This window comes from Acipenser ruthenus, chromosome 5 (genome assembly GCF_902713425.1).
Source record: "Acipenser ruthenus chromosome 5, fAciRut3.2 maternal haplotype, whole genome shotgun sequence".
NCBI lineage: Eukaryota > Metazoa > Chordata > Actinopteri > Acipenseriformes > Acipenseridae > Acipenser > Acipenser ruthenus.
Window position 1 is genome coordinate 23,865,014 of NC_081193.1, and position 22,225 is coordinate 23,887,238.

General features: G+C 38.9%; 1 protein-coding gene across 1 annotated transcript in view; it reads right to left on the bottom strand.

Moving 5' to 3' along the window:
• Positions 1-22,225, bottom strand: part of LOC117402222 (phosphofurin acidic cluster sorting protein 1-like) — a 116,728-nt gene that overhangs the window by 24,134 nt on the left and 70,369 nt on the right. Inside the window, exons 6-14 of the mRNA XM_059023853.1 lie at positions 21,273-21,364; positions 20,400-20,480; positions 18,630-18,689; positions 9,175-9,326; positions 8,508-8,601; positions 3,772-3,855; positions 2,608-2,729; positions 1,870-2,002; positions 662-766 (exon numbers count right to left, since the gene is read on the bottom strand). Coding sequence (XP_058879836.1) covers positions 662-766; positions 1,870-2,002; positions 2,608-2,729; positions 3,772-3,855; positions 8,508-8,601; positions 9,175-9,326; positions 18,630-18,689; positions 20,400-20,480; positions 21,273-21,364 — 923 coding nt within the window. The remainder of the gene's footprint in view (positions 1-661; positions 767-1,869; positions 2,003-2,607; positions 2,730-3,771; positions 3,856-8,507; positions 8,602-9,174; positions 9,327-18,629; positions 18,690-20,399; positions 20,481-21,272; positions 21,365-22,225) is intronic.

The window sequence follows — 22,225 nt, forward strand, 5'->3', positions numbered from 1 at the left end:
GTACTGTTTTTTTTTTTTAACAAAGACCTAAATAGAAATCAGACTGTTCAGTGGATGTTTTTAAACTAAGTTCATTGCAAACCTATGTTTCACACTCAGAAGAGGACTCAAAACACCTAAAGATCTAGATACATTTGTGTCCTCACAACATATTCCTACCAAATAATGGAACTTTTCCCCTTCTTTCAAATAAACACATACTGTACTGTAATACATGGCTGTTCAGTTCACGGGTACAATTCAAATTCACACTTTTTTTGCATAGCGTATTGTGGCTGTATTTCATGCTTTTATTTTATCACCTACTGTGTGATTCCAGTAAAGACAGAAGGCTTTTTTAGGTCCGCAAATATCAAATTACAAGAGTTTGGCACCTGCTGCTGTATCTTATGGCTAGATACAGAACCACACCCACTTCAACTGATCAGTGGTGTGTCTGTCGAGTGGTGCATATTTTATATTACCCACGCACCTCCCCATCTGTCCTTGCCAATCTCTTCTATGAGGAGCCAGCATTGTATACTGTGGTTGGTCTCCCACCAAGCAGATGCTGACATTCAGCACTGTATAAACTGTGCTGTGTGTTTAGCTGATGCACAACTGTCCCTCCCAGTGGGCCTGTGTGTGGCTTGCACAGCACACACTGTTGCCAGTAACCCACCTGGCCCTGCCAGTCTGTCGTATTGATCAGGATGATGCTCTCCGGCAGCTGCTCGTCGCAGATCAGGATTTGGTTCAGCTGGTCGTACACAGATTTCCTCGGGACCTGCAGAGACCGTACCAATCACATTTTAACAACATCCTTCGTCAGCAAGCATCCCAGGATGCTTTTACAACACCAAGCCTGGGGACACTTTCACAAAACAGATTCAGCAGTCTGCTGAATCTGTATTCATTTTATGCAGTAGGAGAAAATACACTGAAAGAGAGGAAAACATGTATCTTTTAACTCAATAAGTTAGGCTTGCTGAGCTGATTTCTACAAAACCATACTGGAACCTGTCTTGAAATATTGTTTTGTGAAACAGTAGAAAGAATAAAGCTTGCTATTTACCGTAAGTCTCGAGTTGCTTTGTGAAAAGGCCCCTAATTACATAAATAGTATACAGCAATTCAATCCTAAACAATATAACGTTTTACTAAAGGTTTAATGAAAACAGTATTCACTGTCAAATCTGAAATACATAAAAATACACAAGTCAACAGGGTACCTTTTTATTGACCATGTACTGTATATTGGTAATTGAAAATAAGACCAAACATCTAGACCTTTCAAACAATATTGCAATCACAATTAGGTTTACCTTGATAGAAAAAAGATAATTCTTATTGCTGAAATAACTGTCATCATTAATCTTATGCCTTCTGTCCCTAGTCTCTCTTCCTGCCACGGCAGAATTGGTTGCATTTTTGCTGTTATAATTACATAAGCAGCTGTTAGTTGTTTTTTTTTATTTTTAGAAAAACCTCTTTATATTTTATTTCAGAGAAACAAAATATACAACAAACAGTAGACCCTTAAATGCACAAGTGTGTTCAAAACAGAAGGAAACTTAGTAACCAAAATATAGCTTAACCTAAAGGCATTAAAAGAAGGTACATTTACCTAAGGGATTTTATTGTATTTTTTGGTTTCTGCGCAATTTACATTTGTGACACTTCACTGTTTTGTTTTGTCAAAAAACAACAACATGACTTTGCTATGGCTCATTAAACTGGGAATTACTGTCTTCCTGGACCATTAAAACCAGATGAAATTGCAACATGCACATGCTAAGACCACCTCCAGAGAAAGCAATCTATTAATTCAGGAAATGTGACTCTCTCACTCTGAAGCCCACTTTGATCCTTCCCGCAAAAAGAATGTACCTGTGTGTTGAGCCTAGAGTCTGGTGAACTCTCGCTGTCGATGCTGTATGTTCGGTCAATCTGTGCTTTCGAGTTCTGACGATCTTTCATTGAAGTGCTTCGGGGGCGTCTATGCTGCTTAATTTCTACTTTGCTAAATAAAATAAAAAATAAAAAATAAATGGCTAACATCCCTTAGCACTGACCATGAGATTCGTATGCATAGTTGTAGAAAATCTCATCCATATAACTTTGTAATGTGCCATGGCATACACCTTAATGAGTGTAAAAGCAAAAATAATTTTAAAATAGCTTTAACCCTATGCTGTTTTCAGAAAAAGTGACGACTCCTCTACACAATTAAACCTTACAAGAGTAGTCAGAAACCAGCTTAAATGGGGCATGTTGCAGTAAAACAAGCAAACAACAAAACAACTAAATTAATGTTTCCTGAAAGAAATGTTTGGGAAGAGTCAAGTTAACATTAGTGTAACTTGAAAAGGGCCAGTTATCATGTCTGGCACAATAAGACATCACCAATTTATGCTTGAATGGCAACCCAAATGCAATTAGCTACTATGCAAACTCCTGCATATATTATAACATTTACTTTTTTAAGCTTATATATGTTTAATATATTTTATATATTATGAAAACATAAAATAAAAAAGACAAAACATCCTGTACCACAGACAGTTATCCCTCCCTCTGTTTACTAGACAAAAAAAACAATTGTGAAACAGAAGCAGATTCATTTACCTGGGTGACACAAGGTTCTGGGACTCTGTTTTACTGAGCTTCCCGACAGAAGAAGTCAGTTTATCTGTGCTAGTGTCCCAGGTGCTGGCATTCCCAGTGCCTAAATCCTCCTCCTCAGCCTCCTAAAGGAATCAAGACATTCTGAGTTAAAACACTGTAAACAGTGGCCTTGTCTGAACTGGGTCGGTACCGGTTGGGTGACTTTAGCACCTGGTCAGTACAGTACCTCGTCTGAACTGGGTTGGTACCGGTTGGGTGACCTTAGCACTGGTTCGATACAGTACGGTACAGTATAGCACCGGTTCGGAACTGGGTCGGTACCCGGACAGTATAGAATCGGTTCGGTACTGATTCGGTGACTTTAGCACTGGGTTGGTACGGGTACGGTCTGGGATGGTGCCGGTACGCGAACCTCGCTCCCGGGTCGGTACGGGTCCACTGATTTGCAGTCACCGCGGGTGGCAACGTACAGGGATGCCCATCCGTAAAAACCACTGGCAAAACCACTCAGTCAGTACCACACACGAGACTGAGGGAAGTCTGCTTGTTAGAATGGACTAACAGCCTTTGCAATGGTGAAGCTAAACTGTTGTCACCAAAACGGCATCAAGACACTGTGGCTGAAATTCCTTAAAGCAACAACAAATCGAGTCCAGCAGCTGCTCTTGCTGCACGTGTGCTTGAGCACCACGTTGCACAGACCTGTGCGTAGAATCTGTAAAAGAACAGAAAACACACAGAGAGAAAATACTTTCTCAACAAAAAACAGTAATTAAACAATTATATAAATAATATAAAATATCTCATAGTGCTAAAAAGCAAAAACGATAATTAAAATAAGCTCCAGCCGGAGTCACAGTCTTATGCTGCTGGATCCCTGGGAAGGAGCGACTCGAGCTGCTGGCTTCACACTGGGCACAAGGCCGCAGCAGGTTGTAACAAGCAGCAGGCTGTAGTGCACACAAAAACGCATAAATAGAGAAACACGTAATTAGTAAAAACTATTACAGAGATTTTTTCTCAGAGAAGGCGAGACTGAGAGAAAAATGAAGTGGGGAGCTATAACTGAAGAAATGAAGGTTAAACAGATGGGCACGATGACTTGTATACACTGGCTAGATGCATGCCAATAGATGTAAAGATACAAGGTAGAGAATCGCTCACCCCTGGTGTGGATTCCACAATAACCTCTTCCGGATACCTGGAGGGGGCAGGTTTGCTCTTCTCACATGAGAGAAATTCACCAGTCTGCAGGTAAAATGGACAATCCACATCAAATCACATCTAACAATAATCAGACACACTGTGTAAACCTTTCAACCCAGTAAAACTCAGAACATGCACGTTTCAGGTTTCATTTGGCTCCAGTTTGTGATTCTATTAGCATTCTTTAGTCTACAGGTTTGCCTTCCACTAATGTGTATGTGTTGTCGAGTGATTGAAAACGAGCCATTTTGTGTTTGAAATGAAAGTGATGGCCTCGAGGAGTCGAATGGGTCAAAGTTCAAGTATATTTTCCTCTAGAGGAATAATCACTTTTTGACATCACTACTGTGGTATTATGCCTTTTTTTTCGAATGGCTCAGGATGCAAGTATAGCCTTCATCCATGTATTTTTATATATATATATATATATATATATATATATATATATATATATATATATATATATATATATATATATATACACACACACACACACATACACAGTGCCTTGCAAAAGTATTCAGACCTCTGACCAATTCTCTCATATTGCTGAATTACAAATGGTACATTGAAATTTCGTTCTGTTTGATATTTTATTTTAAAACACTGAAACTCAAAATCAATTATTGTAAGGTGACATTGGTTTTATGTTGGGAAATATTTTTAAGTAAGATAAAAAACTGAAATATCTTGCTTGCATAAGTATTCAACCCCCACACTTTAATATTTGGTAGAGCCACCTTTCGCTGCAATAACAGCTTTAAGTCTTTTGGGGTAAGTATGTACCAGCTTTGTACACAGTGTCGGAGTGATTTTGGCCCATTCTTCTTAGCAGATTTGCTCCAGGTTGTTCAGGTTGGTTGGACGACGTTTGTGGACCGCAATTTTCAAATAGCGCCACAGATTCTTAATGGGATTGAGATCAGGACTTTGACTGGGCCACTGTAGGACATTAACCTTTTTGTTCTTGAGCCACTCCAATGTTGCTTTGGCCTTGTGCTTGGGATCATTGTCCTGCTGAAAGGTGAATTTCCTCCCAAGCTTCAGTTTTTTAGCAGACTGAAGCAGGTTCTCTTGCAGTATTTCCCTGTATTTTGCTCCATCCATTCTTCCTTCAATTTTAACAAGATGCCCAGTCCCTGCTGATGAGAAGCATCCCCACAGCATGATGCTGCCACCACCATACTTCACTGTAGGGATGGTGTGTCTTGAGGAATGGGCAGTGTTAGGTTTGCGCCACACATAGCGCTTTGAGTTTTGGCCAAAAAGCTCTATCTTGGGCTCATCTGACCACAAAACCTTTTCCCACATCGCAGCTCGGTCACTCTCATGCTTTCTGGCAAACTCCAGACGTGCTTTCAGATGGTACTTTTTGAGTTACAGCTTCTTTCTTGCCACCCTCCCATACAGGCCAGTGTTATGCAGAGCTCTTGATATGGTTGACTGGTGCACCATTACTCCACTCCCAGTCACTGAACTCTGTAGCTCCTTCAAAGTGATTGTTGGCCTCTCTGTGGCTTCTCTCACAAGTCTCCTTCTTTTTTGAACGCTGAGTTTTGAGGGACAGCCTTTTCTTGGCAGTGCCTGGGTGGTGTGATGCAGCTTCCACTTCCTGATTATTGATCCAACTGTGCTCACTGGGATATCCAAACACTTATTATTTTGTACCCTTTCCCTAATCTATGCATTTGTATTACTTTATCTCCAACTTCTGTAGAATGCTCTTTGGTCTTCATTTTCCTTCAGAGTCACAGCCTGACCAATGATCCTTCAACAGTGGGGTTTTTATCCAGAAAATGTGACAGCAACTTTAATGGTTCACAGGTGGAGGCCAATGGTAAGGTAATTGTGTCCTCGTTAGGGCAATTTAATAATATTCAGTAATATGACAGAATTGGTCAGGGGTCTGAATACTTTTGCAAGGCACTATATATATATTACACACACACACACACACACACACACACACACACACAGTGCATTCCGTTTATAAGAATCACTGATAAAACAATCAACCGCATATAGTGATCAAAACCACTGGGACAAATTCCTATACTAACCAATGTAAAATAATCTGCTTGCAAGAATCAAGCAATCCGCTTATATCGGAGCAAACTGACTACATGTAATATGGTACTTGATCAAGTGCAATGACATGTACAGCCAATGAAGCATCTCCGCTTAATGAAAAACTGAGATTTGCATCGCAACAGAAAATAAGTAAGCTGTATTTAAACTGCTGAAGCGCAAGGTGTTTTTGCTAATTGTAATGTGACGTGGCCGAGGGCAGTGTAAATGATCAGGCTGGAGTCTTGAGTTACAGTTTAAAACCAGTGTTGGTTTTATTTTTCTTACAGTGCAGTGGGGAAACAACCGCAAATAATAATAATAATAATAAAACAAACAAACAAACAAACTAAACATAGATTTCAATTGGACCACTAACTAATCAATACTTTGTGTGGTCCCTGTGCATACATGTGGGAACTCATGACATCTAGTGGTCAACCCACTAACGTACTGATTCTGCGGCACTTCACCACAGTAATCATATCGGTCCACTTTTAAGAATGAACCTCTTATGAGAATCAAATCACCCGGGACAGATAAACGGGATAAACGGAGTGCACTCTATCTATCTATATATCTATCTGTAGTTATTGATTAGCTTCTCACAGCGCCGTGGAGGAATTTTGGCCCACTCGTCCATGCAGAACTGCTTCAACTCAGTGACATTTGTGGGTTTTCAAGCATGAAATGCTTGTTTCAGGTCCTGCCTCAACATCTCAATGGCGTTTAGGTCTGGACTTTGACTAGGCCATTCCAAAACTTTAAATTTCTTGTTCTTCAACCATTCTGATGTAGACTTGCTTGTGTGTTTCCGATCATTGTCTTGCTGCATGACCCAGCTGCGCTTCAGCTTCAGCTCACGGATGGATGGCCTGACATTCTCCTGTAGAATTATCTGATACAGAGCAGAATTCATGGTTTCTTCAATGATGGCAAGGCGTCCAGGTCCTGATGCAGCAAAGCATCCCCAAACCATGACACTACCACCACCATGCTTGACCGTTGGTATGAGGTTCTTACTATGGAATGTCGACCAAAAAGTTCCACTTTTGACTCATCTGTCCATAGAACATTGTTTCAGAACTCTTGAGGATCATCCAGGTACTTTTTGGCAAACTTGAGACGAGCATTCATGATGTTCTTAGTGAGCAATGGTTTCCGCCTTGCTACTCTGCCATGAATCCCATTTTTGCCCAGTGTCTTTCTGATGGTGGAGTCATGAACACTGACCTTAGCCGAGGCGAGAGAGGCCTGTTCTAGGGTTCTTTGTGACTTCCTGGACGATTTTACACCTTGCTCTTGGAGAGATTTTGATAGGACGGCCACTCCTGGGAAGATTCACTACTGTCCCAAACTTTCTCCATTTGGACAATATGGCTCTGACTGTGGTTCGGTGGAGCCCCAGAGCCTTAGAAATGGCTTTGTAACCCTTTCCAGACTGATAGGCATCAACAACTTTTTTTCTGGAGGTCTTCAGGAATTTCTTTTGTTTGTGGCATGATGTGCCTCTAGAACCTGTGTGCTGACAACTTCACTCTGTTGGTAAGGGCCAAAGTTAGTCAGATTTATATTGGGCAGGGCCGGCCCAGATCAGGCCTGGTTATTAACCAAAGTACTTAAACAGCTGCCCCTAATTCTCCCTTAATTGTGTTGAGTTAACTAGGGGGGGTACATTCCCTCTAACAGGAAGCTGCATGTCCCAAACTCAAACACATCATAGAGAGCAAACAAGAGAACAAAAGATTTAGAGTGGGGGGTGGCTGACACCATTCCCATCTATTACAATTCTCGCTTGAATGGAACAGAAGTCAAATATAATATTTAATTCCTTTTTTTATTTGTATTAGTTGCTTTGAATGTTTGTGCAAATACTGTAGGACAGGCCCCAAATAGCCAACCACAGTGTCTTAGCCCAGGATCAGTAGTCTCAGCTACAGACAGGAAATGACCTTTAATATATGACACAGCCACTGTTTCAATCAATCCATCCATCCATCAATCAATCAGTAACCGATGGGACCTGATGCTGAATATCCTTGAACTGATAGTGCTGAATTTATGAAAAGTGAAAAATTTATGAAAGTGAAAGGAATGGAAAATCCTTAATATTAGTGAGAGGGAAAAACAATCATCAAGCAGACTTTCAACTGAATAGGAAACGCTATTAGAGACAAGACGGAGAATTGCATTATAAACCTTATGGATCGTATCAGACAATCAAAAGGAGAGTGGTCATCATCCTATGGTACTGCAGATTCCCTCTAAGCTAACAGGGATTTTTACAATCTTGAAAATCACTTAATGACGATTTAGGGGGTGATTTGATCAGCTTAGACCAACCCGCTGGGAAAAAAAAACACTGCTAGATGTTATTGGGGTATTTTGACAGCACTGGATTTCATGAATAACTTATTCTAAGAGGTAATTTCAGACTAACCATGGGTAGGTGCTTGAATCAACCCAGGGCTATTCCCCAGTGCTATTAAATGTTCCAAAATCCAGCTGTAGCTTATCTGTTCAGTTCAGGATATGTGTGACAGCAAAACGAGCAAACAATACATTGTAAAATCAAACTGTATTCTTATGTAACAAAGGGGGTTGGGAACCCTGAGCGCCACACTCACAGGAATGGCAGGGTCTCTGTTCTGGCTCTTCTGGCTTTGCAGGCTCCCAATCTCTGTCTGTGAACTGGAGTGCGACATTCCTTCAAAAAATGGCCTGTAAAAAAAAGTACATGTTATATTTACTGGTAGGTGAGATAAATAGATGCATTCATGTAAATCTATTTATCAAGTTATACGCCTTTGTATAAAGAATTATCGACCGTTGAAACTATTATCTAATAAAAAAGTACACTTGACTTACTATTTATAGCAGTGTTTGTATTTCATATGTCAATACAGTATTCAGTTACAAAAAGTGTTTTTTTTTTTATTAAAAGTTCATTTAAGTGCATTTTCATTTTATATTTACATGTTTATGATTTCCATTACATGAGAGTAGATGTTAAAACTTCATGCTGATTTGAACTCGGCTCTTGCCAAGATAAGCACCAACTAAGACGTAGCTTTACAGTAAACTAATGTGATCCATATGTGTCTCCATCCATTTACGTTTCCTTCCATATGATGATGTAGATATCCTTCTGTCTGGTGTTAATGGCTGAAGTGTAATGCTGGCTCCTGGGATCAGCTTATTTTGCCTCCGTGGCAAAATGTTTACAGCCTTAAACGAAATGTTATCTACTGTATTTACTCTGCGATCTATTGACTGAAACTAGTTTTTCCTTACTTGAGTTTCGGCTTCGGTGTGCTCAGGACGCTCTCGGTGTCCTCCATTTCTGGCCCGCTGTCGCTGGGGTTGTAGACCTCCAGACTGTCATAAAGCAGATCCAGATCCTCCTCCACCTCCTGGGTCTGATCCACCGGGTCAGAATCCAGAACCTGCAGCAGCAGCAACAACACACTCATTCAACAGCTGTCCTGAATCAAAGGTTTTACCAATTTCTGCATGTCAGTTTAACATTCTACATTTCAGCTAGGCACATTCTCTGTGACTTCATGCTAGGACATCATGCATGGGGAATCCAGTCATTCGGCAATAAGAAGCAACCTGATTAATATATCAAAACTATTGGTAATTAATAACCCACTTAAGAACCACATACCAAAACACAGCAGTTTTAACAAAGCTCACCTTCATGGGGCTCTGAATCTAAAAACAGAACAGCAAAATTACCATGCTTCAGATATAATAAATAAAACCAAACAGACAGCAGATAAGAGTGGATGAAGGACTGGTGCCTCCAGCATTCCTACCCAAGGAGCCTGGGTGAGGAACAGGCTGTGGTTAAATATATTAACTTAAACAAGATCGTTCAATTAACTGTTTTCAGGTTTTTTGTTGATAGTTTAGATCAAATTTGTTTAATCATATTAATAATCTGCATCATGAAGCAGGTTAAATAAAGACAGGAGACTCCGTTTTTTTTTTTTTTCTCAAATAAAACCATAAATTAGAAGCACAGTGTAAAGCGAGCTAATCAGGTGCGGAATGCATCCGGAGCACACTTGGCTGTCATGTAATAAAACCAATAAACAAATAATTGCCTATTTTACTGCCAGACACTTGCCAGTGTAAAGATTTATAGAGATCAATAAGCAATAAAACAAGAGGCTTGTTCTTAATGAACACCATACTCATATGTTAATTGATGATTTAATGAACCAGCAGTTCATTCTGAGAAAATCACCTGTGACGACAAAGCTGCTGTATGCCCTGTCCTGTAAAACCTAAAGAACACAGAACTGATCTCTTACGGAAAGATCACATTACTACTTAAAATAGATTGATTTATTCATACTGTATTATATATCTAAATACACAAAGAGAACAAACATGATCATGTCAATAAAGACAATGCAGATGTACAGAAAATCTCAAAAAAAAAAAAAAAAAATCACAGAAATACAAGGTCTTATCATTTAACATTGCTGACCTTACATCCAGAAAAAAATATGCTTTTAGATCAAGCATGCGTTAATCTTTGCCTTGCTTCTCTAGTCATTTGACAGTTTGAAAATTGTCCTTTTGGCAGCCAGTAAATGAAAAGTGAATTGCTAAGTTTTTTAATATGACCGATGAAGTCATAGACAGGGATACAGATTAATCTTTGATCTGTCCCATCTCTTCGGCTAACATTTACGCCTGATGAATGTTATTTCAGTAATGTTCAAGGCAGCCAGATTCTCCTGGGGAACAAGCAATCTCACACAAATTATTTATAAATCTACACCTCTGAATTAAACTGAAAATTATAGCCTTTGAAACATTGTGAAGGAAAGTAATACTAATGCTTTTTTTGTAATCTCTTTCTACCGTATGTATTATGACTTAGAACTTGTTTTAAATCCATTTTATTTATTTCATGTCCAGTGATTTTTACTGGTGCATTGGCATCCATTCCTGCACAGAGGTGCACATTCCTCCCAAAACATTTGCTGTATTCTACTACTGCTCTTAATTATAATTATTTCCTACATCTTGTATTTCATTTTATCTGTATTAATGTTTTTTGTAATTGCTCTTATTTGAAATCGTTCTAATCCATTTATTGTACTTACTAGGTGCTCTTAATGGACTTTACTTGTATAAGCAAATATTTTTACTATAAGTTTAACTGCTCTTATAATACCAACATTGTCTGAGAAGCCTGTGAAAAGTCTTGGGAGATGGTATGATGGGGACCTAAAGGACACCGTTAGAGTGGGAGAAATGAGACAACAAGCAGTGCAAGGGTTGAAGAGCATAGACAGCAGCGCTTTACCGGGCAAACTTAAACTCTGGTGCTTTCAGTTTGGTCTACTTCCAAGACATCTGTGGCCACTCACTGTGTATGAGGTTTCCTTGACAACAGTAGAGAAGCCGGAAGCATTAATCAGTTCATACGTCAGGAAATGTTTAGGTGTTCCAAGCTGCCTCAGTATAGTAAAGGGATACTGCAGCTGCCAGTCTCAGCTTCAACTGTGGAGTTTAAGTGCGCCACAACAAATGTGTGCGGGAGACAGCACCTGTGTTGAAAACTGGAAGAAAGTGGGTGGCAAAGGAAGCTGTGGAAGATGCAAAGGCTGCCCTTCGTATCAGTGATATCATGGGGCAAGTACAGCATGGAAAAGGAGGCCTTGTCTCAGTTTAGCTCCTCCTACATGGCACAAGGCAGCCCCAGCTCAACGGAGGAAGCTGATAGTCAACGAGGTGCAAAAGCAGGAGGAGAGGATGAGGTGCATAAAGGCAGTTTCCCAGGCCAAGCAGGGAGAATGGACGAGATGGGAGAGTGTGGAACAACACAAGATCGGCTGGCGAGATCTATGGACAATGGAACAGAGCAGGATCAGTTTTCTCATCAGGTCAGCATATGATGTTCTCCCATCACCACAGAACCTTAAACTATGGGTAGGAGAGGATCCATGTTGTACTTTGTGCTAAGGACAGTTTACTTGGCGTCATGACCAGGTGCTGCGATGTTTGGCGTAGCACTGGAAGACAAGCGCAGCATGACCAACAGGTTGCCAACAATTCCAGCAATATATGAAACACGAAGAACAACATTCCTCCGTCCAGGGGAGCAACCACCAAGAAAAGGTATTACAACTAAAACTCGTCTAGGACAACTGGAAGCTGTTAGAGACTGGAAAATGCTGGCAGACAACAGCTTATTTTCCCACCTGTGATTGCCACCACTAACCTCCGACCTGATATTGTCTTGTGGTCTGGATCAGCACGCCTTGTTCACCTGGTAGAGTTAACAGTGCCAAGGGAGAATGCTGTGGATGAGGCATATGAAAGGGAGAAACTTCGGTATGCTCAACTAGCTGCTGAAGCGGAACAGCGAGGATGGAGAGTCCAGGTTTACCCAGTGGAGGTGGGTTGTCGAGGATTTGTGGCACACTCCACAACCCAGTTTCAAAGAGACATCGGATTCAGTGGTCAAGACTTGCGACGCACAATGAAGAACTTATCTGAAGCAGCAGAGAGGAGCAGCAACTGGCTCTGATTGAGATGAAAATATTCTGGTTGGGGATCTCAAGCACAGTAGAAAGAAAGCAATGTCGATGTAAAGGAAGGTAAGTAAGCTGGGCTTAGCTGAGTGGGAGACGGAGGAGGGGGTGGTGCTGGGAAGCCAGAATCACTGTCGAGCCCTCTTAAGGTGTCGTGTGCTAGTTGACGAAACACCAAGGATGGAAGGTGGCCACTTGACGACCCCAGAGAAGTACCCTACTCAGCTCAGTCCAGACGGTTGTCATGCTGATGCGCTAGGGAGGCCGAATTGTGGTTGCTCCCTGGAGCCAGCATTGCAGCCGTTGTGTGTGCTGATGCGCCAGGGAGGCAAAATAGGCTGATCCCTGGAGCCAGCATTACACTTCAGCCATCAACACCAGGCAGAAGGATATTTACATCAGATGGAAGTAAACGCAGATGGATCACATTAGTTTACAGCAAAAGAAGCTATGTCTTAGTTGATGCTTATCTTGGCGAGAGCCGAGTCCAATATCAGCATGAAGTTTTAACACCTACTCTCATGTAATGGAAATAATAATAATCCCGAACTCGCTCTTAAATGTAATTATTTACTGTATTCTTTATTTTGCTCTTATTTGAATTTGATCTTATTTTCTACTGACTTTTCTGTACTTTATAACTCATCTGTAATGTGATATTCTATAACGTGATACTTTGTACTGTGATATTTTGTAACAACTGTAAGTCGCCCTCGATAAGGGTGTCTGCTAAGAAATAATAATAATAATAATAATAACAATGGCAACAGATTTGTTTCTACTTTTCATTAAGACCTGTATATGGCAATATTTTAATGCTTTTTAAAAATAAAGATTTGTTTTTCTTTTAAAGTTTTTCGTGTCAAGCTTTCTTTTCACCCCTTTTAATAAAATGTTCTCATAGCAAATGTTTTTATTGTTTGAGATGTTTTTACATTTTTATATCTGTACCTACCAGAAAAAATAAATAAATAAAAATAAACCCTCTAGCAATAAACTTGCAGACAGATTCAGGTTACATCTGAATCTTTGACAGCACCTGTTTATAATGAGCTTTCTTGGCAGTCAGGTGAAGCAGTTTTATTTTTTTAATTGTTCTATTATTTTTTTCAATATCCTTTATTAAACGAATAATATCAGACATGTTTTCAGTGTGACTTTGTAACAGATAGCTCCTAATTTGCTGTCTGTCTCAGCTCCTACAGCTCTTGTCTAGCTTGTCAGTCAAACTCTGCCTTGACTTGGATATCTGCCATCAGTGACTGACGAATCATAAAATGGTAAAATTGGGTTTTGCACTGCCAACTCCCAGAAAGTTTAAAAGAAAACAAGCCTTTTTTTAAATACCATAACCACCACCACTCCCACAATGTTCTGCAATGCAAAGTGGCCTACTGGCTATATAACCACTGTATACATGCATTTTACTCAGATCACGTGTACATAAAGAGGCTAATATAATGAGGTGGTTATCTTGGGTTATCTTATTCCTTGTGCATCTTCAAGGTTATGCTCTTAAGGAGGAGGCCAAGTAACTGACATGACTGACCCTTTTCTTGGTTTACTATAGTGATCCCTCATCATAAGGCATCCCTTTATACCCCAGAACAGGTAAAAATGCTGTATGGATATCGCTCTGTTATGATGTAGACGTATTAAAATCCATACTTCCGATTTCATTTTCATTTGTTCAAAGAAAGCAGAATCCTTAATAAATACAACTACTCAACAATCAGAGATGCTGTCTGTGGAATAGCTCAGATCTCTGCAATTGTCTAATTGAACAGTGTAGGACTCTAGAGCAGAGAGGGTTCTATCTAACGGTAAAGGTTGTGTTCTTTTCTGCCAAGTGGAAACCGTAAAAACTGTGCTTTTAATTCCAGCTATAAATTTAAATAAAGTCACAGTGATTTAATCAATTGATTATAAAAGCTGTAATTTCTTTGTGCTGGCGGTTTGCCCAGCCCAGCATTATGCAGCCTTCAGTGTAACAGAGACTTCCCAGAACAGTCTTATTACCTCCCTGACATCAAAGTGCATCCCCAGACCTGCAAGTTATGAGTGGAAGAATGGTGAACAGAAACAAAGACAGACCAACACCACCAACCCTTCCCCTTTCAAAAAATAATCTTTTTGTAAACTGAACACAAAGTAGTATAATCTCACACAATTGGAATTGTGTAATTGAACTCAACAATGCTCCTTATTAAGTAAGCAATGTAGAATGTATTAAAATACATAAGAAGAAAGCAAATTAATAAAATACAGAATAATGTTTATTTCGGCATAGACTTGGAAAGAGAAAATAATACTTAAACATGGCGCTAGACATTCTCAATTGAAAAATACAGCTTCTCGAATGGACGACTGTACCGGCACAGCTTATAAAAATACAAATCCCTCACACCCCCACTGCTATAACTGTAATCTAGAAAGACATATCCACAAGGATCAGTTAAGACTTTTCCTAGTCAAATGTTACAATCAGGAATGAAGGTGCTATTGAGTTTATGTATGTTCTATACAGTGCTTGGCAGGCTTAATAATTAGTTATTTCCTAAGCCATTACATTTACTGTTTTTATTGCTTTATCATCCTTAGCTTCACCCATTCCTGATAACCTGAACCAAATAAATAAATAAATAAATAAATAAATAAATAAATAAATAAATATTTATTTATTTATTAAGGGCGAAACCCGGTGGTCTGGCGAGTCTAGTTTCGGCAAGGGCTTCTGGGCGAATCCCGAAGTTACCACTTTTTTTTTGGCACTCGCCTGCGTCCAATCGGGCAAATCTAGACTGGCCCAGAACTTGAAATCGGGGCTAGCCCGGGTAAGTCTAGTTTCGTCCAACGTTTCAGAATTGATGTTGGGCGAATCTGGTTCGCCCATGCCATTAATTTGGGCGAGTCTAGTTTTGTCCAAAGCTTCAACATCGATGCGGGGCCAATCTAGTTTTGCCTATGCCAATTATTTGGGCGAGTCTAGTTTTGCATATCTATACTCTCCCCTGCCAGCTTCCAAGTGCGTGTCAAGGTACCTGCCTCGCCTCCACTTCTGACAACAATGTAGCGACTGCTGGGTTTCCAGCAGCGGTGCAGAGAAGGCAGGAAACCATCGTTGGTTTTAACAGCGGTTAAAACCACTCTATTAGTGATCTCTCCCAAAAAGTTAAAAGTCAAGAAGTCGCGCTCCTCCATATGCGCAGGCAAACTCGCCACACACACGAGAGAGAGAGAGAGAGAGAAACAGTAAAGTGCAGGCAAAATCGCCACACACACACACACAACAGAGAGAAATAATATGTTAATTGTTCGTGTTCAAATCTTCATTTGTTTCATCTTCATTAAAAGATAAGTAACAGGGTCAATAATGCCCCGGTTATATTTCACATATTTATTTTTCACTTGTATGTTTTATTTTTAAAATAACAGACTCCAACACTCCTTAAAGGAATCTCGAGTTGCACAGCTCAGTGATGCTATATATTTCAGTCATATTGCTGCAGCTGCACAGCCCCCCGGTAACCTTTACATTTCACCGACTGACCTCAGATAACTCGTTTTTATTTCCACCCATCCTGCTTGACAGTAGGGTAATGCAATTACAGCACAAAGCTTTATTTCTAATGGAGCCAATAAAGGGCCTGACAAACCTATGCTAGTTGCCCAATGGACTTGGCCTAATTAGATTAGATAGCGCTGGGAAAGCAGGCAACAGAACTGATGCAAGACTTACTTTTCACATGAACTTTGTAAACTTACACCGACTGAAATAATTTCTTGCATGTGCTGTGTCTTTATTATCTGAAACAAAAACACATTGGAAATGTGAAAAAATGCCAAGTTATCAAAAGTGCACAGTCATTTAAAGTGGAGATATCAAAAACACAAGCCAAGTTTCAAGAAACCTTTGGGGCAACCTTGCCCAGCACAAAGTAAACAGGCATAACTGTAAAACCGATGGGGGCCAAGGTTGCCCCAATTGTTTCTTCTATCTTGTATCACAAACACAAGATAAGTTAGAAGAAACAGTTGGGGCAACCTTGGCCAGCACCAAGCAAATAGGCACAACTGTAAAAGTGGTGGGGATCAACGTTGCCCCAGTTGTTTCTACTAACTTGGCTTGTGTTTTTTATTCAGATTCGATCCGCTTTTATTGTGCCTGAAAAACACTAGTTTTTTCACATTTCCAATGTGTTTTTGTTTCAGATATGACTTATTTTTTCACTTAATGGATAATAACACACACATTACGCCTCGTTTCCCACCGCTGTCCAACTCATCATCAACCAATCACATCCACGCTCTGCAACCCCGGAAAACAGCAACACTCACTCCCCCTTCCCATGCTAAGTAACGACGTCACCCATTCCCCTTACAATACACGCAACATAAAAGACAGACAAGACAAACTGAACAGACAACAAGTCCTGCAACAAAGCAATTGTCCAGGTCATTACAATATATTTTTTTAATTTGAAAGTAAAAATACATGAAAGCATGACAACCTCTATGTACAAAAATCTTCACTGATATACAAATGAACAGGAACTGTTGAGTATTTATTTTTGTTTCATACAGTATTAAATGGCAGCATTTATATCTGATAGTGAAAATTAAATAAATAAATATCAAGATATATACAGAAAGAAAGAAATGTCTATGTACTGCATTAATTTATTTTAATATTTATTAATGCATTTTTTATTTAGTTCTGTTTTACTTTAACCAAATATATAGGCTATCCTTTAGCTAATTCTCAGAAATTAACATTTCTTTTAGTCCATTGGGGACCACAAGTAGCGTTACTCTCATCAACCAGTATCAAGAGGAGGAACCATACGTCCTTGCGCCAACAGGGACCACAATGAGCGTTACACTGACAGGAAACCAACATTTTTCAGAGATCAAGATCAGAATCTCAGAATGATGAGATGACTCCAAAACAAATCTCTAAAATGTAAAAAATAAAGTCCCGAGAATTCTCAGCTGGCTGACTTCATCTTTCAAAATACTGCTTGTTTTCTCAACTAATCGTGTAGCATTGACAGTAACACAACATGCTTGCAAACTGAAGGTTATAGTTTCAAATCCCACGCATGCTAGACCATTTTTATATTTATATTCTATAAAAAAATATATTTTTGCAGGCAAATGTTCAATTTTAAAACAGAAATAAAATCATTTAACAGGTATTGACTTTTTTATTGACATTTCACCTAAGAGTGCCGGGAACAACAAATTAAAAGTGAAATGGTGCTTTTGGCTGATTTACTTTAGCTCCGCCAAGACCCTGAAAACATGTAAATTATCCTTATAAATGACCTCTCAATATTGTAAACAATGAGTTACACTGCATTTATAGAATGGGGAAGCATTCATGTGTTATAGAACACCCTGCAAAGTTTACATGGAAAGCATTACATTACTGTGTCCTTTGTTGTCCGTTAGATTTTTAAACATATTGCTGACTCCTGAAATTTTCAATCACACCTCAGGGATCATAAATCAACAGGTAAATAATAATTTCTCAACAATTATTCAGGGAGTTTGCCAGAAGAAAAAAAAAATCTTCTAAGAATCGCAGTGTATGGCGATCACAATCCCTCCTGCAACGATTCTGTTTTTCTTTCTCCACAATATGTCACGACTTTCAATCACAACACCAGCATTGTTGCAGGAGGGAGCTTGAACTGGATTTTTCCTGGCAAACGTTCCTAGGTAAAAGTTGAAAAAAGTAATGTCCTAGTTAACTTACCTATGATGTATGAATAAAAAAAAAATGTAAACTATTGGGAATATGTAAAAATAAAAATATTGCAGCGATATGAAAATACAGGATACAGCGAAGGTAGTGTGTTTCTTGTAGACACTGCTGTTGTGTAACCCTAATACTAGATGTACTGACTTCACCATGTACCCAGTTCTGTTTTTTTTACCTTGTCAACCCTGAAAAAGCCACATTCAATAAAACTCTGACGCTCTTTACAACCTTTTTTCAAAGCTTCAATAAATAGCCTTTAAATAGATGACGTATCTGACATCTCATTGAACTTGTATAAAAAACGATACAAACACAGCAGGGCACTTCCCAGATTTACAGAAGCATCGCTATATATATTAAACAAGCATTACACACACCTAAAAGGCTCTCTAGAGTCACATTTAATTAAAGCATACGCTTACCTCATCTGTAACTTTGAACCTCTTCAGTAGGGCTACAAACTTCTGCTTGAAGTTCGGTTGCTGAGAAGAAAAAAAATATATATATATAAAAAAGAATCAGAATGTAAAAACATTAAGTTGGAACAGATTGCTTTTTTGTTGTTGTAAATAAATCGCTAACAAATCCTAAAATCTAGTTAAACCTTTACTGCAGTAAACAAATGTATAGATTAAATGAGGTCTCAAAACACGCTTCTGCTCGATTCAAGTTTCTTTAGCATATATTGAAGTTACTTACTGATGATGGTAATTAATCATTATAAAAGTTATACTTCTTCAGTGACAATTGGAAACAGAAAGAAAGAGTTCCACTGCTGAATTAAAAACAAAAAAACAAAACATAAACCCAATTCTTGCTATCAGGCTAACACGATAAATACTGATGACGGCTGACAGTATCTATCAACAGTATCGCTCGCTTTAAATCAACTCTGAAGACCCACCTGTTCTCTCTTGCTTTCCATGCTCTTTAAGCCTGATATCTGCTATTATTTGCTGCTACTATTTCATGTATTATGTTACTATCATGTATTATGCTCTTTCCACTGTATTTATTATGCTTTTTTTTTTTTTACTGTATATCATGTATCATGCATTTCTCTGTATTTAAAGTATTATGGATTTTCTTCTTGTTACTGCATCTTGTAAAGCGCTTTTTGATGGTGGTCCACTGTGAAAGGTGCTATATAAAATAAAGATGAATTGACTGATTGATTACAGGGGTGTGCAATTCATATCGCTCGACGCCTGGGACAACAAGATTTGTGTAAGGGACAACAAGTTTTACTGTCGGACAAGTACTTTTTTTCTTCTGTCACAACCTTCTGTTGCTAGAAAAACTCCTGCATACTCCTAGGGAGTCACGCAAGGTCCTAACAATTCTAGACGGCAGAAGTCTCGCACGTACAATAGAAAAAAACCTGCTTAATGAGATTCTGGGATCAATAAGCTACGAACAACCAAACCAGCAAGAGGGGCCGAATGTTCTAATGCAACAGTACTATTATATTGTCTTTTGTCTACAGTAGGACCTGAGATTGACTGTGAGACCAACAGCCCCCACACCCACAAAACAAAATTATTTCTCTTTATTCAATGGCCACATAGGAAACCAAAATGTAGTTTAAAAACCAATCATTTAATCCTTCTGCTCCGGTGAACGTTACCTGTTTGAGGTCTGACCTATATAACATGACTTTCGGCTTGTGTATCAGGACAAATATCCACCGAAAGTTTACCTTTCTAAACAGCTGAGAATCTGAAGATTATTAACGTTTTCACTCTATGATGAAATATACCCTACGATTACCTAGTTTGAATGTAAAAAATACGTTTTAAAATGTACTCGGAAATTCATTTTTCTTTAGAAATGTCACTAAGTGTAATCATACCTAAAAACTGTAAAGGTATCAGTGGTAGGCACAACACTTAGGAAGTATGATCAGAAAGAATGTGTTAAGTGTCTGGTTTTCATTTTACATCAAATTGTTTGACGGGTGTGTAATGTTAAGATGTTCACCATCAGATAGATCTGTCAACTCACCAAAAAAAAAACATTAGCTATACTAAGAACTTAGTTATGCAAAGATACAAGATTTGTTATTTGCACAGTTCTGGTAGCAGGTAACGTAGTCACTGACAGATTAGTGCACACCTCTGTCTGCAGTGTAACTATGGATTATCCAAAGAGGATTACTAATCGTTCAGTGTCACTGTATTGATAACACTCACCCGGGTCATAGACGTCGTTCTGATCATTTTTCTCCGGGATTTCTTAGATTTTCTGACTTCATCGTCTTCATAATACAGATCCTGAAATACATTTACATTTTTTTTTATTAACAGATAACTTTTACCCTTTTTTTTTCTTCTGCTCTAGGATCCAGATCTCAGAAGCCCACATGCGGATCAAAACCTGAACACTAAATGAACAATTTTAAAAGCGTTTTCCTTTAAAGTGTAATTTAGAAAAACAACAACAATAACAGTTTACAATTTATGGAGTGCCTTGCATATTACAGCATCACAAATGATGAACATTATCACATATAAAAAAAACAACTTGAACTTTAGCAGCTGTTCAAATCACGCTGTCTTCAGTGGGAGGTGCTGTGTTGCATAGTCACATGATCAAAGATACCAGGATGGTGCTTCAAGAGTTCAGTGTATGCAAGCTAATGATAGCAGAATACCACAAAGGCTCTTAAGGCACATGTGTTATATGGTGGAGATCTTGTGAGCTTAAAAGCCTAGAATTGTGGATGATTATCAAAGCAAATAAAAAGGCTAAAACAGAAAACCCACAGATGTGAGATTGAGAATGTTTTCAAATGGAGCAATTAGGTTAGAAGACATATGATGGGTACACTGCCTTAAAGGATCTGAGAAGAAACTGATATTGGTGCTTAAAGCATTTCAGATTACGTTGAACTTACAATACATAAAATTCAAAAGCGCAAAAAATGTGGTAAAAAAAACCCAAACATTTATTTTGGTTTAAAAATACTTCATCACAAGCTCTAATCATGAGCTAAAAACAGAGTAGCTAAAAACACTGAAAACAAAGCAGCATTCAAACCACAGTGAGCTGGATCTGATCCTGACCTGGCCGTGCACAGCATCATCACTGGCCTCCTGTTCAGAAGAAAAGCTGTCGTCTTCTTCCTCGGAGTAGTTATCAATGTCAGGGGATCGATCTTTAAAAGATAAAAAAATAAAATTACACAACAGCCTTGTGAAAATCCATATATTCAAACAATGTTACTTATCATTTAACCTACTTGCTAGTACAGACTCTAGCAACAAACAATAAACAGCCATCAATCTGCAAACCTCTCCGACATCAAATTCTGCAGAGATTTAGGATGCTATGCATTAATTACAGTGGTTTTAAAAGAGACCAGTGTGCATTATCAGACACAGAGGGTTTACAAAGTGGTCTACAGACTTTACAACCACCCTGTCTATTATATCAGACAAGAGATTATTGAATTTGAAGTGGCTTAAGGGGTTGCAGCATGCAGGAAGCATGGGTAAATCCTGACAGTCTTGGATCGCTGCCTTTGAAGTCAAGCAGCAGTGGGAACGAGGCAAACACTGGGTCTGAAAATGTGGCTGTAGGGGCCAAGAGCCAAGATTTCAATGACCAAAGGGTGGCATATGCGCAGAATTTTTTTTCTTGGCAGGAAATTAGCTATAGCAGTCAAACTGCAACTAAGCTAAATGCTGTACAAGAGACTTCTGCAAACAAATACATAAATGCAGAAATAGATTAACTGTGTGTGTGTGTGTTGAGGTGAATATAATTGGAAAACAGTGTTATTAATTTTACAATAACAAATGTCAAAAATAAGCTATTTGTTTAATACTACCTGCTAGTGCTCTTGGGTTACAACCCACAGGGATTTAAGATTGGAATTGGTTTTATTGTTAGCAAATATTTATTTAAAAAAAAAAAAAAAGCTTGATAAGGTGGATAGCTTGTGAGCTTATAAGCCTACTATCGTGGATGATAAGCAATGCAAACATAAAAACCAAAACCCCAACCCACAGCATTA